This window comes from Hyla sarda, chromosome 6 (assembly GCF_029499605.1).
Source record: "Hyla sarda isolate aHylSar1 chromosome 6, aHylSar1.hap1, whole genome shotgun sequence".
In the NCBI taxonomy this organism is placed as follows: Eukaryota; Metazoa; Chordata; class Amphibia; order Anura; family Hylidae; genus Hyla; species Hyla sarda.
The window spans coordinates 116,455,600-116,471,719 of record NC_079194.1 but is presented as its reverse complement, the minus strand read 5'-3'; the positions used below and the strand labels follow the sequence as shown (position 1 = coordinate 116,471,719).

Below are 16,120 nucleotides of genomic sequence, written 5' to 3'. Positions count from 1 at the left end.
CTTCCTTAATATTTCTAGGTGGCCAGTGCAACAGCATCTTTTGTCATCTTCATCATTATACTGAAAGCTGGGGAGCTTTTCCAAGACTTACCAAAGGTAAATACAGCATCACCTTACATTGGTCTCCAAGAAGCGTTAAATGGTTGTGTATAGTGAATCAACAATGTAAAACTTCGGAGACCCTTCGGGGCTATGACGTCACGAGCTCCTGGCGCCGGCTCTAGCGTTTGGAACAGTTTGTTCCAAACACTGAACAGCGGAGTACCCCTCTAACTTGTCCCTAAAACAAAAAGAGGCAGCGTCGCTTAATTGTTAAATACATTTGTTTCTTTACTGCAGAAATGAATACACTTTAAGGGAGATATTACAGGGTCCCTATAACCCTATCTAAAGATAGACACCCTTGGTGTTAAATTTAGCAAAACCACATAAGAAATACACCAATAAGGTAAATAAAACTTAACCTTTACTTAGAAATAATAATAAAATACAATAATACAATTCATGGTTACTGTGATGAAGCCACCATTGTGGGGGGATGGGGAAAGGGGTACAGGTGAAAACCTAAACTACCTATGATGGGCCCTTCTTATTAATGTGTGGATAGGGAGAGGGAAATCAAATAAAAACAGATACTGGCGAAACTCCAACGCGTTTCGTCCTGCGATGTCCAGGACTCATCAGGGAGTATTTGTATTAGATAGTATAGATGCTCAAATTCAAAACAATATTACACACAGTAACACATGCTCAGATCGATAGATAGAACAAGACATGGTAGAGTAATATGGTCTGTCAGGCACTGTCCTTAAGCAGTCAATGATAAGAGAAGTCAATAGACAACAAATAGAAAGTGATATATTACATAGAATAAGCAGACATTTGGTAACACCTTAATAGTCAGTACTGCAAATAATAAGTGGAAAAAATCCACCTCATTAATAAGTACGGATAAAACTCTCAGTCCACAAAAGTATCCCAGACAATATGGGTTCCTATCAAATCGTACATAATGCTTGTATGTTCCAAGTACCGCTATCAGGAATAATATTTGTTGTCAGATAAAGTGATACTATAGATATGGAGATGAGCCCATAACATATTGGAAATCCAAATGAACTTGGACTGCTAGTCAAGTGATGAATCAATAGCAGGGCCCCATCAGAGCAGGCAGATACAATAGCCTGAACTTTAAAAAATATAGGGTTAAGATGTTTCAAGAGGTCAATGAATAGATGGTGCCTGTGTCCCGTCCTGGATGGAATGGAGGACGCCAGACAGAGCATATTACTCTACCATCTCTTGTTCTATCTATCGATCTGAGCATGTGTTACTGTGTGTAATATTGTTTTGAATTTGAGCATCTATACTATCTAATACAAATACTCCCTGATGAGTCCTGGACATCGCGTTGGAGTTTCGCCAATATCTGTTTTTATTTGATTTCCCTCTCCCTATCCACACATTAATAAGAAGGGCCCATCATAGGTAGTTTAGGTTTTCACCTGTACCCCTTTCCCCATCCCCCACAATGGTGGCTTCATCACAGTAACCATGAATTGTATTATTGTATTTTATTATTATTTCTAAGTAAAGGTTAAGTTTTATTTACCTTATTGGTGTATTTCTTATGTGGTTTTACTGCAGAAATACTGCATATTTTCTGCAACTGATCTGCAGCAGATCTTTAGTGTGTAAACATACCCTTAGGGTATGTTCACACTTGCTGTATAAATCTGCAGCGCATGTAGTACGTGTGAACATACCCTACAGTCAGTCAACCAGCACTTGATTTACTCATTCCCTGTCTGCTCCTCTGCCTGTGGCATTGTTCACCACAAGTTAGCATTCTGTAAATACACCTCATTCTTCCCTAAATGTCACAGTAAATTTTAATCCCCCCCTCCCACACACACACACACACAAAGTATATGGCAGGGCTGTGTGGGCTGATAAGAGGTGTTGATGTAAGCCTTAAGGGCTGGTCAGAGGTGATAGCACTCCAGGGGCAGGGCCTGAGCTCCCAGACAAGATCCAGCCAAGCCTCCTGAGACAGCAGATGATGATGCTTCATCTGGGAGGGAGGAGACAATACCACATTGAAAATGAACAAATGACACCTTCCTGTCAGGGTAATTCAAAAGATACTGAAGCCAGTACAATTGTGACAACACTATATTAGTAAGTTATGTATACTGTATATTGGGGTGTTATTTATTTAGATATAATATTCCGACACTGGAATACCCCTGTAAGGGGTTAAATTACTCCTGGAATTGTCTTCACAGATATGTTAAAGAAAAATGTACACTGTGTTTGTGCCTTTATTTTAGTCCATTCTGGCTTCAATCATTATAGTCAATTTGAAGGGGATGTTTAAACAGTTCTCAGAAGTTAAAGTCTTATGGAAAAACAACAGAATTGATATGGTAAGTACTGACTATACAAACTTTGTCATTACCCAGCAAACCCTATCAGTCCTCTCCCCACATGTGCACCATGGAAGTTCCTACATACTGTAGTATTACCACAAACAATAATTGGTAGCAAAACAGTTGTCTAGGATAAGAAAAATATCAATGCTTTATTTCTAAAACAGCTCCACACCCATCCACAGGTTATGGGTGGTATTGCATTTTATGTTATTCCCTATTCACTTCCACAGGTCTGATGTACCAGACACAATCCTTGGTCAGATGTGGCACTATTCAACTAGTAAGCAGCTGCTGCATAATTACAACTCCCAGCATGCCCTGCCAGCCAAAGTGGTAGTTTTCCAGCAGCCAGAGAAGTGCAACTTTGTAACATAGTTCCCGTTCATTTTCAAAAATTATTTAGATCTTTGTTAGCTGTTAACATATGGAAACAATGGTTGAAAACTCATATGAACTGAGGGTTTTGTCACAATTGTATCCAGTCTAGACAATCCACTAAGAGATAAACTGGACTCATGGATGATGAATTTTACTTGTACCTATACATTGTTATATGTTTATTTTCTTACTGATTTCTTTTTTGCTGTTGTTGTTGTAGCTTACATGGTTGGTGACATTTGTTGCCACAATTCTGTTTAATATGGACATTGGCCTGGCCGTCGCTGTCGCATTTTCATTGCTGACCATTATTTTCAGGACACAGTTGTGAGTATTCTATGATAGGATATAACAGCATACACATAGTAGGGATAGCAACTACTATTGTGCTTGTAGTGACAAGAGGCCTGGCGCTAGGGGTGGGTGAAATAATAAGGTGGACACTAACCCTAATAAAGGCGTAGTACCTTTCATAAAGTTTTTAGTAGAGACCATTATTTTTTGCTTACTTATAGGTTTTGCTATATGGTTCGACTATTAATCTGGGATCAAATGTTTATTTCTGTTTCAGATCCAATTACTCCATCCTAGGTCAAGTATATGAAACAAGTATTTATAGAGACGTGTCAAGGTGTCATCAGGTAACAGCCACTTGGATAATATCCTACAACTGTTGCAAAGCACCAGAAAGTAGAATAGCATGCAGATCTTAAAGTGGTACTCCGGTGAAAACCTTTTTTCTTTTAAATCAACTGGTGGCAGAAAGTTAAACATATTTGTAAATTACTTCTATTAAAAAATCTTAATCCTTCCAGTACTTATTAGCTGCTGAATGCTACAGAGGAAATTCCTTTCTTTTTGGAACACTGATGACATCACGAGCACAGTGCTCTCTGCTGACATCTCTGTCCATTTTAGCAACCGTGCATAGCAGATGTATGCTAAAGTCAGCATGGTGACTCAGTGGTTAGCACTGCTGCCTTGCAGTGCTTGGGGACTTGGGTTCAAATCCCACTAAGGACAACAATAAATAAAGACTTATTATTATAATAACGTCAGCAGAGAGAACTGTGCTCGTGATGTCATCAGAGAGCATTCCAAAAAGAAAAGAATTTCCTCTGTAGTATTCAGCAGCTAATAAGTACAGGAAGGATTAAGATTTTTTAATAGAAGTAATTTACAAATATGTTTAACTTTCTGCCACCAGTTGATTTAAAAGAAAAAAGGTTTTCACCGGAGTACCCCTTTAAAATCATGTCATTTTTATTTTACGTAAATACCAGAGCGGTTTCTTAACACATGAACATTCAAAGCATGTGAATTTTGTGTGTATCATGACAATATGTAAGCGCCTGACTTCATAGTTGGACATTTTGCAGTCCTTTATTACCTTTATAATTCCTTTCACATATGCTTGGTTGTATTCTGTTCCTCACTTGAAATCAGTGCTGTACAAAGGCACGAACGACATATTGTTGTTGTTCTTGTTATTTACTCTTGTATAAACTATACCTATCAAAAAAAAAAAAGAAACAGCTTAAACATTTTTGGCACCTGCCTTGGGCATTCATGTTTATAACACACAAAAAAGGTTAACAGATCAGTCAACAGCGGCTGCTGACAGTTTTCATGCAGCAAAGGTAAGTACAGTGGTCCCTCAACATACGATGGTAATCCATTCCAAACGGACCATCGTTTGTTGAAACCATGACATGTTGAGGGATCCGTGCAATGTAAAGTATAGAACAGTGGTCTACAACCTGCGGACCTCCAGATGTGGCAAAACTACAACACCCAGCATGCCCGGACAGCCACTGTTAGAGGAAGTTGTACTCACCTGTCCCCCCCGCTCCGGACCGTCACCGCTCATCACCGCTGCCTGGGATGTCGCCGTCCATCGCTGACGCCGCGTCCCCGAGGTGTCCCCGACGCTCCGGCAAGGCCTCTGCTTCCACGGCATCCGCTCTCCATCGCCGCCATCACGTCGCTACGCACGCCGCTCCTATTGGATGACAGGACGGCATGCGCAGCGACGTGATGACGTTGATGGAGAGCGCCGACAATGCAGAGGATCCCGAAGAGGACGCGCCGGAGCCCCGAGGACAGGTAAGTGATCATCAGCACAGGGCACGGGGCACCGTAAACAGCCGTTTATGCGATGGTCCCGACATACAAAAGCATCGTATGTTGATGCTGCCTTCAACATGTGATGGTCTCTGAGAGGCCATCGCATGTTGAAATTATCGTATGTCGGGGCCATCGTAGGTCGGCGGGGTCACTGTAGATTATAGTCAGTGTTAAACAGAGGTGGATATCCATTTAATATTCATTTCATAGATTTCATGCAAGCTTCTGTAAACTTCTATAATAATTTATACTATTATGTTTCATGTTTCAGGCTAAAGAGATACCAAGGATAAAAATCTTCCACTCTACCTCTACAGTCTATTATGCTAATGCAAATCAATATCTAGAGACCCTCTACCAGAAGGTAAAAGTAAAGAGCAATCTAAAGGAGATTTTCCCGTTTTGTCTCTATAGCGCCCATCAATTGTATAATGTAAACTTCTGCAACTTTGTAATACAAATTAGGGGAGATAATGAAAAACTGACTTGTTATTAGACAGTGTAAACTTAGACTAGACAGTCTAAGAATGTGCCAGATGTGTAGCAGTGATTAATGCATCTTTAGACCGTGTAGTCTAACTTTGACCTAGAGCTGGGCGGTATGACCAAAAATGTGCATCACGGTATTTTTGTAAGTTATGGCAGTTCCACGGTATTTAACAGTATTTTCCACCCCTCCAATCATGTGACCCATGGGCGCTGCTTCTCTAAAACCAACCAAACCCCCCCCCCCTCCCCCCCGGCCGGCTCCTTATATGACAGTGCGCTCAGCCTATCACCGACCGAGGTGGGTCATCGCTGCGGCCGGTGATAGGCTGACGGCTCTGTGACGTTACCATCACCAGCGTGAGGCCATTACCGGAGCGATGACGGGGGAACATAGAATGGTGAGTTAAAGTTTGTTTATTTTTGCAGCCCGAGCACAAGGACTATGTAGTACAGTACAGATTTCCAGCGCCGGCGGCCCGCAACTCACAAGAGGACGAGGTGACATATGATTAGTTCCCTGATGTGGGGGACAGCGCAGCGCTGGGCTGATAAACCATGGGGGAAGAGAAGCAGAACAACTCCCGCGGGTCACATACGATTGGTTCCCCGATGTGGGGACAGCACGCTGCGGTTGATAATCAAGTCATTTGAGGGGGGGGAGGGGCCCAACCGGTATTGCGGTATGGGAAAAATTAATATTGTGAGGGAAAAAAAATTGGTATTTGGTATGAACCGCAATACTGCCCAGCACTACTTTGAACTACCTATTAATCGTCTGGTTTCATGCCAAAAATGTGCACCAAAATGTGATACAGTTTTGGCACATTTAAGTCATACCCTCTTTTCAGAGAAGCCACACCCACTTTTTAGTAAGCCAAGTGTGGTTCAATCGCAAAAAAACATATTGAAAATGCGGTGCTAATCATGTAAGCCAGTTGTACCAGTTAGTGTTTTAAATCCACCCTATTGTCAAGATCTGTTTACTGCCAGTAAGTGGAAACGTTGGGGTAGATTTATTGTTGCAAATACTCCATAATTCTGGTGTCATTTGTGTCAAAAAATGGCTAACATGCTCCACATTTTTTCCTTGCCTTATAAGAGGTATGGCTTACTGAGAAAAGGGCATGGTCTACACATGCGCCAGATTTATCAAACATGCTAAGCTACTGTGATATTGTTACGCCGAGTGCTCCGGGTCCCCGCTCCTCCCCGGAGCGCTCACAGCGTTCTCTTATTCACAGCGCCCCGGTCAGACCTGCCGACCGGGTGCGCTGCGATAATGTTCCCAGCCGGGATGCGATTCGCGATGCGGGACGCGCCCCCTCGCGATGCGCATCCCGATTCCCTTACCAGACCCGTTCCCCGTCTGTGCTGTCCCGACGCACGCGGCCCGCTCCTTAGGGCGCGCGCGCGCCGGGTCTTTGCGATTTAAAGGGCCGGTGTGCCACTGATTGGCGCATCAGGTTTTAATCAGTACCTTCACCTGTGCACTTCCCTACTTATACCTCACTTCCCCTGCACTCCCTCGCCGGATCTTGTTGCCATTGTGCCAGTGAAAGCGTTTCCTTGTGTGTTCCTAGCCTGTGTTCCAGACCTCCTGCCGTTGCCCCTGACTACGATCCTTGCTGCCTGCCCTGACCTTCTGCTACGTCCGACCTTGCTCTTGTCTACTCCCTTGTACCGCGCTTATCTCAGCAGTCAGAGAGGTTGAGCCGTTGCCGGTGGATACGACCTGGTTGCTACCGCCGCTGCAAGACCATCCCGCTTTGCGGCGGGCTTTGGTGAATACCAGTAGCAACTTAGAACCGGTCCACCGACACGGTCCACGCCAATCCCTCTCTGGCACAGAGGATCCACCTCCAGCCAGCCGAATCGTGACAGATATACCTGGTGCATTTAAAAAATGTCGACTAGAAAATTTTGGGCAGATTTCATTTCAGTGTCGTTCAATCTTATGGTACAATCCAATTCCGCTACAAAAGTTCCACTACTCTGCCATGGAAATTCAGCAGTGCTCAGTGCGGAAATTCTGTGTTTTTATTGGAAATTACCTCTATTTTCTGATGCAGTTTTCAAGTTCAGCTTGTACAGAAAAGTGTTACTGTACCACTATGCTTTCCCTGTACAAGCCGTGCAGCCACAAAACCACTGTAAAACAACTTGGGGCACAAAACACAATAGGTCTGGGCAGTCTGACGTGCTTTGTCATGGACAACATCTGGGCTAATGTATATTTAGAAGTGCTGGTTTACTGTAAAAGCTGTAAACTGTACCAGAACCACAAAAGCCAAAAAATGTACAGTATATAAAGTAGTTGAGAAATAGGCAGGGATAAATGTGCTTCTAGAAAGTAACACGGCTGGAGGTATCTGTCCTATTACAGTGCGGGGTAGATGTGGAGAAGCTGATTGAGAAGAAGAGGAAAGCCATTAAGAAAAAACAGAAAAAGGAGCTTAAAGCAATGAAAAAAGCGATGAAAGAGAATGAGGCCGACAACCAGGTGAGGGTGTGACAACTACGCGGCAGATTCATTTAAACTGTATGACAGTATAAATTCTTTTGTTGCCCATATCAACCAGTGTTCAGATTTATTTTAACAGAAAAGCTTTATAAATATAATCTGAGCTCTGATCGCAACGGCCTGGACCGCGCAAATCTTCTGCAATCTTTACAAGAGGATTTCTGAAGTTCCTGTGTAAATGAAGTGGCGCTCAAATATGTGCACTGCTGCTCCATTCATTGTCTATGGAACTGCCAAAGACAGACAAGTGCTGTACTCAACTATTTTCAACGCTCATATAGACAATAAATAGAGCGGCAGTGCTTATATTCGACTGCCACTTCATTTACAAAGGAGTCATGTTCTTAAAATCGAGGAGGGGGAGATCCTGCGATCATACCCTTATCCGGAGATGAGTTAATGGTGGATCTTTTTTAAAAATATTTTCCCTCCCTGGAATATACCTTTAATATTTTAAATGCATTAAATCAATGAAAAAGAAATGGCAGCAACAGAGCATAAAGAGATAAGATTCTAAACAATGCCAATGATGCAATGCAAGTCTCCAGCATTGTGAATGATATCGGATAATACATTACAGCCAAAATGTTGTTAGAGTACATTGTCTTCTAGTCCTAACAGTCATTGTGTAGTAAGGGTGTTGGAATGGCAGATGTTATGAACCCTTAGGGCAAATGGTATTAACCCTTTGTGTTCGTGACTCCAGGGCGTGGTTTACCTAATTCACCACCTGAGGTATAGCCGATAATTCCTGGGCCAGACGCAGGCAAATAATCACTCTGATGCAAGGTTACGGAACAACGGCTTTTACTGAGGCAGACAAGGTGTTAAAGTCTTTACAGCTTAGCTCAGTTTTGGGGAGATGCAGGGTGAACTTCAGGAAGCTTATCGGCTTGCTGGGACTTATGGTTGCTATTGAGTTGACTGATGCAGCCATGCTTATTAACAGACTTGACTTTGACTGACTTTGCTTGGACTTGACTTGACTAGAATTCCCGCTGGTGTGGGTCCTACCTTGCAGGTCTGACTTTCACTACAGGTGCATGGGTTAAGTAGAAGCCTGCTGGCTGGATTAGGCCTCAGGCCTCCTTCTGGATCACACAGACTGCTCAGGTTCTCACTCAAGCTGTACTTCAGCTACGACTGCAAGAGGCAAGGAGCTCAAGAGAAAGAGCTGAACCCTGACCTCATTATATAAGGGGACAGTTTTGAGAGATCCCATTGGTCACCAACAAGCCACCTGTTCACCTTGCATTCCTCCCCTTGACAACAAAGGTCCTTAGTAACAGAGATTTAAAGGCACAATAACATATTAATACAGTATGCAACATTACATTAACCCATACATTACTGGACATAATTGAGAGAGTACTGAGGAGTGTGGGGCCAGGGGACATGGTCTGAGTTCGCCTGATAGGACTGACAGGGGTACAGGATGGCACATTCTGTACTGAGTCACCACAATTGCTCAATGGTAAAGTTGCGTGATTGTTGAATGTCAACTGTGTAACACAAAGTCACACAAATTGTCTTCTCCTACTGTTAACCCCTTCTGTCTTTATTCTTGTAGATCACAGGACATGACAATATCGCCTTTGACCGCCTTGAACTTGGAAAACTTGAATATGAGATAGAAGAGGTAAAATCTGAGGCCCAGTCACCAGCTTTCCCTTCAGTGTATTATGTGCTGTAGGCTAAGCAAAAAGGCAGTTTATGAAGGTATTATACTAAAGCAGTGGTCTCCACCCTGAGGCTGACACTGGCATATACTAACAGCTGCATGCTGGGAGTTGTACTTTTACAACAGTATATTCTAATGCATAGTTTACAATCTCAAGAACACCTTTATACACATGATTTTTTTTTTCTAATACCCTGACAGCACAAGGAGGAGAATATGACAGAGGGGTCCCTCACTGTTGTACCAGGCAATGCTGTAAATGAAGAGAGTGGTGGAAGGAACACACTGCAGTCACTGGGGCTGGAGAAACCAAATTTCCATTCCTTAATATTGGATTTTTCTTCAATGAATTTTGTAGATACAGTGTGTGTCAAAGCTTTAAGGAAAGTAAGTGTGTTGAATATTAATAGATTTATTTTAAAAAATGCTTAAAAAGGCTTTTTTGGGGCAGTGGCTTCTGAGGTGGTGTTTTTTCCTACCTCAAGAGAACCAAGAACATAGACCTAACAATGTTGGATGTCACCTCATTTTTATAAATATTTATAGGATCCAGGAGGGCCTAAATAATACATGATAAAGATAAAAATGACAATTATATTCAAACAGTCCAGAATGACAGAGAAATAAAAAATGCAGGGGTGCTCTCTTGTGTAGTATTTTGAGCGGTGGACTACTCAATATTTTTATTTGCCACAATGGAACAACGAGTTTCGGACCCTTTTTATTTTTCTACTACAGTCTAAAATAAGAATAAGATCTGACAACCTTGTTCACAGACTAGAATCAGGGTAGAACATGACAATCCGATTCAAAAACATGAATCAGCATAATACCTGACAACTTTATTAACACAATTCATAATAAAGAAAAAAACAGACAACTACTGCATATTCACTCTGTCCAAAATGTTAAAAAGGAGTTGAAAACCATATTCACATACTCCAGAATCCTAATAAGACTCAAAAACATCATTCACACAGTCTAGGAACAAGATAGGAACTAACAACCTTATTTACACAGTCATGGTACAGAGACACAAAAATCTAGTCTTCACTAGTTTGAGAGAACAATAATAAATATTTGTTGTTTTTTGGAAAGTAAGAACCGAACCTGAACGTCTTTAAAGAGTGCCTCTCATGATCTTGTTAAATTTTATAATCCTCTCAGTTCACTGCCCCCATCATAATAAACCACCTCCTGCTTTTATTTTTAGTATTTTTTTAGTTCTCTACCTGTATTTTCTGCTCAGTCACAGACTGGGAAGGGGTGTACCCCAGCAGGCGTAACATCATCTGAAGCAAAATAGGGGAGGACTTTCCTTCCTCATTCTGCTACACACAGCCCAAAGCAGTTCAGTGTGAGATGAGCTACGACTGGATAAGGCTGCACACCCCCCCCCCCCCCCCCCCCTCAGCACTCCAGACTGCATTTCCTGATTTTGGACTTCTGCCAGGCCAGCAGGAGTCCAAAGTCTGTGCAAGACATAGGGGGGAAATGAGCTCTGGACAAGTAGGGAGACACCAAGTGGAAGCTTTTTTAAACACAAATAAAACAGAAAACTTCATTTTTTTTTAAAAACAAAGTACATAACAAAGATTTTCTATTTACCATAAGGAGTGCAATAACAAAAATTAGTTTTAATAAGAGTGCCCATTTATGTATTCATAAAAATCCTTCTTTCTTTTCCCCTAGATCTTCAAGAATTTTGCTGAAATTGAGGTGGATGTCTACCTGGCTGGTTGCAATGGTAACATGTTAGGGGAATAAATATAATTTAAATGTCACTTTACAAATCTGGTCACATGATAAGCGCATTATGGGGTAATAAGTGGAGTGATTATCCTGCCTTGTTATGCAGCAATATGGCATGCGGTGACATATCACTGCATAAGCATAACTGTCCATATAAGTCATTCAGGGGACTGGGAAAGCTGCAATAAAATCCTTGTTGGTTTCTATATCTAAGTACAATGCTTTATGTTTATTCAGCAACAGTAATGACAGGACTGGAGGTTGGGAACTTGTTTAATGAAAATATCACCAAGTCTCAGGTTTTTCCATCCATCCATGATGCTATTACCTATCTGACCATGGACCATGAGCAGATCTCCATTCATGAAGCCAATGTAAGTTAACCAATGAGGAGGGATGATTTTCTGTATATGGAACATGAAAGCAGAGTCCTAAATGAGTCCTAAATGGCCACCATTAATTTATAAGGATTTTTATATGGGTTTTGAAGTGTGCCTCTGATAAACTGAAACAGCTATAAGTAGACATTCTATTCAGGTGAGAATGTCCCAGGTTCCTGACTGGCATATCTGCTTATAGCTGTATTACTTAATGCACAGAGACACTTCACAACTCAAACAATAGTACCTGCATTGGTGCCGGGGCTAGTAATGATGGCCAACTGGCTGTGTTCTTGCATTACTAAGCAGATATGCCATTGAGGGGCCTGGAAAAAGAGTGTGACAGTCAGACCCGGCTATAAGCAGATATGCATACTGGGAGTTGTAGTTTTGCAACAGCTGGAGGCACCCTGGTTGGGTAACACTGGCATAGGTGCTGTACACACAAAACAGGAGGGGAATTTAAAACAATATAATTGGAAAAATTGCTTAATTGTTCATATTAGATGCATTGGTTAGAAAACTTAGCCTGGTTGGACAAAACAGAGTACTTTCACCTACATATGGTCTTTAACTGTTGTAAAGGCTTTTAAATAGTCATTTAAATAGTCGTCTGTTTTACAGGGAGCTCCGGATACAAGGTTATAATCCATACAACTAGTTAATGAAGCAACCAACAACTGGAAGTCTTCTGCAACATCTATGACCTGTGTTTCGCACTGTTCCTATACTTTTGATAATATTGGTGCATTAATACAGGTGAAACTCGAAAAATATGAATATCGTTCAAAAGTCCATTATATTTCATTAATGCAACTTAAAAGGAAAGGAAGCATGAAGTGCTCCAAAATCTCCGGATGCGTTGACCCTGGACTTAACCCGTACAGGACCTAGGGCGTATGGATACGCCTTCTGTACCTGGGACTTAAGGACCCAGGGCGTACCTGTACGCCCGTGGGAATTTCGGTCCCCGCCGCGTGCCGGGCGGGGACCGGACTGGGGTGACTGCTGATATCAATCAGCAGGCACCCCGTGCAAATGCCCAGGGGGGTCATCAGAGCCCCCCATGTCGGCGATCGGCGCAAATTGCAAGTGAATTCACACTTGCAATTTGCGCCCATTCCGGGTCATACGGGTCTATGGTGACCCGGTGACCCGGAATATAAGGGGGATCGCGGTTGTCTAAGACACCCACGAGTCCCCCTGTAGCGATAGGAGTGAGGTGGCAGAGGTGCCACCCCTCCTATCTCTGCTATTGGTGGTCTAGACGCGACCACCAATAGCAGATCGGGGGCAGGGGGTTTACTTTCGTTTTCCCCGTTCTGCCCACCCACAATAGGCGGGGCAGAACAGGGGACCGAACGCCGAAGATCCACTTACCCGTCGGTGGAAGCTGCGGGACGGGATTGGCGGCGGTGATCGGCGATGTCGTGCGACAGAAGAGGACGGCTCCCTGGATCCGACGGAAGCCGGTAAGTTGCCTAGCAACATCTAGAGGGCTACAGTTTGAGACTGTAGCGCTCCAGATGTTGCAAAACTACATTTGCAGTTTTTCAACAGCTGGAGGTCTACAGTTTAGAGACCACTGCACAGTGATCTCTATACTGTAGCACTCTAGATCTTGCAAAACTACAACTCCTGGCATGCCCACACAGCAGTTTGCTGTCTGTGCATGCTGGGATTTGTAGTTTTGCAACATCTGGAGGTCCACAGTTTGGAGATCACAGTGCAGTGGTCTCTATCTGTAGCCCTCCAGATGTTGCAAAACTGCAAATCCCAGCATGCCGAAACAGCTGTCAGTACATGCTGGGAGTTGTAGTTCTGCAACAGCTATAGGCACCCTGGTTGGAAAATACTGAGTTAGGTAACAGAATTTAACTGAAGGTTTTCCAACCAGTGTGCCTCCAGCTGTTGCAAAACTACAACTCCCAGCATGCACGGTCTGTCAGTACGTGCTGGGAGTTGTAGTTTTGAAACAGCTGGAGGTTTGCCCCCCCATGTGAACGTACAGGGTACATTCACACGGACAGGTTTACAGTAAGTTTCCTGCTTCAATTATGAGCTGCGGCAAATTTTTCGCCGCAGCGCAAATTTCTAGCAACAGCTGGAGACACCCTGTTTGGGAATCACTGGCGTAGAATACCTCTATGTCCACCCCTATGCAATCCCTAATTTAGTCCTCAAATGCGCATGGCGCTCTCTCACTTCGAAGCCCTGTCGTATTTCAAGGAAACAGTTTAGGGCCACATATGGGGTATCTCTGTACTCGGGAGAAATTGCGTTACAAATTTTGGGCTTTTTCTCCTTTTACCCCTTATGAAAAGGAAAAGTTGGGGGCTACACCAGCCTGTTAGTGTAAAAAAATTAAAACTGTTACACTAACATGCTGGTGTTGTCCTTTACTTTTTATTTTCATAAGTGTTAAAAGGAAAAAAAGACCCCCAAAATTTGTAACGCAATTTCTCCTGAGTACGGAAATACCCCATATGTAAGCTTAAAATGCTCTGCGGACGCACAACAAGGCTCAAGAGTGAGAGCGCACCATGTACATTTGAAGCCTAAGTTGGTGATTTGCACAGGGGTGGCTGATTTTACAGCGGTTCTGCCATAAGCGCAAAAAAAGAAATACCCACACATGACCCCATTTTGGAAACTACACCCCTCACGGAAAGTAACAAGGGGTATAGTTAGCCTTAACACCCCACAGGTGTTTGACGAATTTTCATTAAAGTTGTATGGAAAAATGAAAAAAAAAATTTTCACAAAATTGCTGGTGTTACCCAAAATTTTTCATTTTCACAATGAAAAATAGGAAAAAAGCCCCCCAAAATTTTTAACCCCATTTCTTCTGAGTAAGAACATACCCCATATGTGGATGTAAAGTGCTCTGCTGGCGCACTATAATGCTCAGAAGAGAAGGAGCACCATTGGGATTTTGAAGATAAAATTTGTGCGTAATTTAAGGCTATGTGTGTTTACAAAGCCCCCATAGAGCCAGAACAATGGACCCCCCCCCCCCCCCACATATGACCCCATTTTGGAAACTACACCCCTGACGTAATGTAATAAGGGGTACAGTGAGCATTTACGCCCCACAGGTGTCTTACAGATTTTTGGAACAGTGGTCCGTGAAAATGAAAAATGTAATTTTTCATTTGCACAGCCCACTGTTCCAAAGATCTGTCAATCGCCAGTGGGGTGTAAATACTCACTGCACCCCTTATTAAATTCTGTGAGGGGTGTAGTTTCCAAAATGGGGTCACGTGGGGGGGTCCACAGTTCTGGCACCACGGGGGGGCTTTGTAAATGCACATGGCCCCCGACTTCTATTCCAACCAAATTCTGTCTTCAAAAGCTCAATGGTGCTCCTTCTCTTCTGAGCATTGTAGTGCGCCAGCAGAGCACTTGACATCCACACATTGGGTATTTCCATACTCAGAAAATGGGGTTACAAATTTTGGGGGTCATTTTCTCCTATTATCCCTTGTAAAAAATGTAAAATGGGGGGGGGGGGAACCAGCATTTTAGTGAAAAAAATTTTTTTTCATTTACACATCCGACTTTAGCAAAAAGTCGTCAAACACCTGTGAGGTGTTAAGGCTCACTGTACCCCTGGCTGTGTTCCTTGAGGGGTGTAGTTTCTAATATAGTATGCCATGTGTTTTTTTTTTTTTTTTGCTGTTCTGGCACCATAGGGGGTTCCTAAATGCGACATGCCCTCCAAAAACCATTTAAGCAAAATTCGCTTTTCAAAAGCCAAGTGTGTCTCCTTCTCTTCTGAGCATTGTAGTGCGCCAGCAGAGCACTTGACGTCCACACTTGGGGTATTTCCATACTCAGAAGAGATGGGGTTACAAATTTTGGGGGGCATTTTGTCCTATTATCCCTTGTAAAAATTTAAAATTGGGGGAAAACTAGCATTTTAGTGGAAAAAAATAAATACATAATTTACACATCCAACTTTAACAAAAAGTCGTGAAACATCTGTGGGGTGTTAAGGCTCACTGGACCCCTTGTTAGATTTTAAAAATTTGGGGAAAAATTGGAAAACTGCTACTGAACTTTGAAGCCCTCTGATCTCTTCCAAAAGTAAAAACATGTCAACGTTATGATGCAATCATGAAGTAGACATGTTGTATATGTGAATCAATATATAATTTATTTGGAATATTCATTTTCCTTATAAGCAGAGAGCTTCAAAGTAATTCAATTTTTTCATCAAATTTTGTAATTTTTCACCAAGAAACGATGCAAGTATCGACAAAATTTTTACCACTAACATAAAGTAGAATATGTCACGAAAAAACTATTTCAGAATCAGAATGAAAGATAAAAGCATCCCAGAGTTATTAATGCT

General features: G+C 42.5%; 1 protein-coding gene across 1 annotated transcript in view; it reads left to right on the top strand.

The window, feature by feature from the left end:
* Positions 1-12,752, top strand: part of LOC130277454 (solute carrier family 26 member 6-like) — a 50,065-nt gene extending 37,313 nt beyond the window's left edge. Inside the window, exons 10-20 of the mRNA XM_056528125.1 lie at positions 19-96; positions 2,334-2,429; positions 3,034-3,140; positions 3,385-3,454; positions 5,212-5,304; positions 7,813-7,929; positions 9,521-9,589; positions 9,833-10,018; positions 11,324-11,378; positions 11,621-11,757; positions 12,388-12,752. Of these exons, the coding sequence (XP_056384100.1) occupies positions 19-96; positions 2,334-2,429; positions 3,034-3,140; positions 3,385-3,454; positions 5,212-5,304; positions 7,813-7,929; positions 9,521-9,589; positions 9,833-10,018; positions 11,324-11,378; positions 11,621-11,757; positions 12,388-12,411 (1,032 nt within the window). The 3' untranslated portion in view covers positions 12,412-12,752. The remainder of the gene's footprint in view (positions 1-18; positions 97-2,333; positions 2,430-3,033; positions 3,141-3,384; positions 3,455-5,211; positions 5,305-7,812; positions 7,930-9,520; positions 9,590-9,832; positions 10,019-11,323; positions 11,379-11,620; positions 11,758-12,387) is intronic.
* The last annotated feature ends 3,368 nt before the right edge of the window (positions 12,753-16,120 follow it).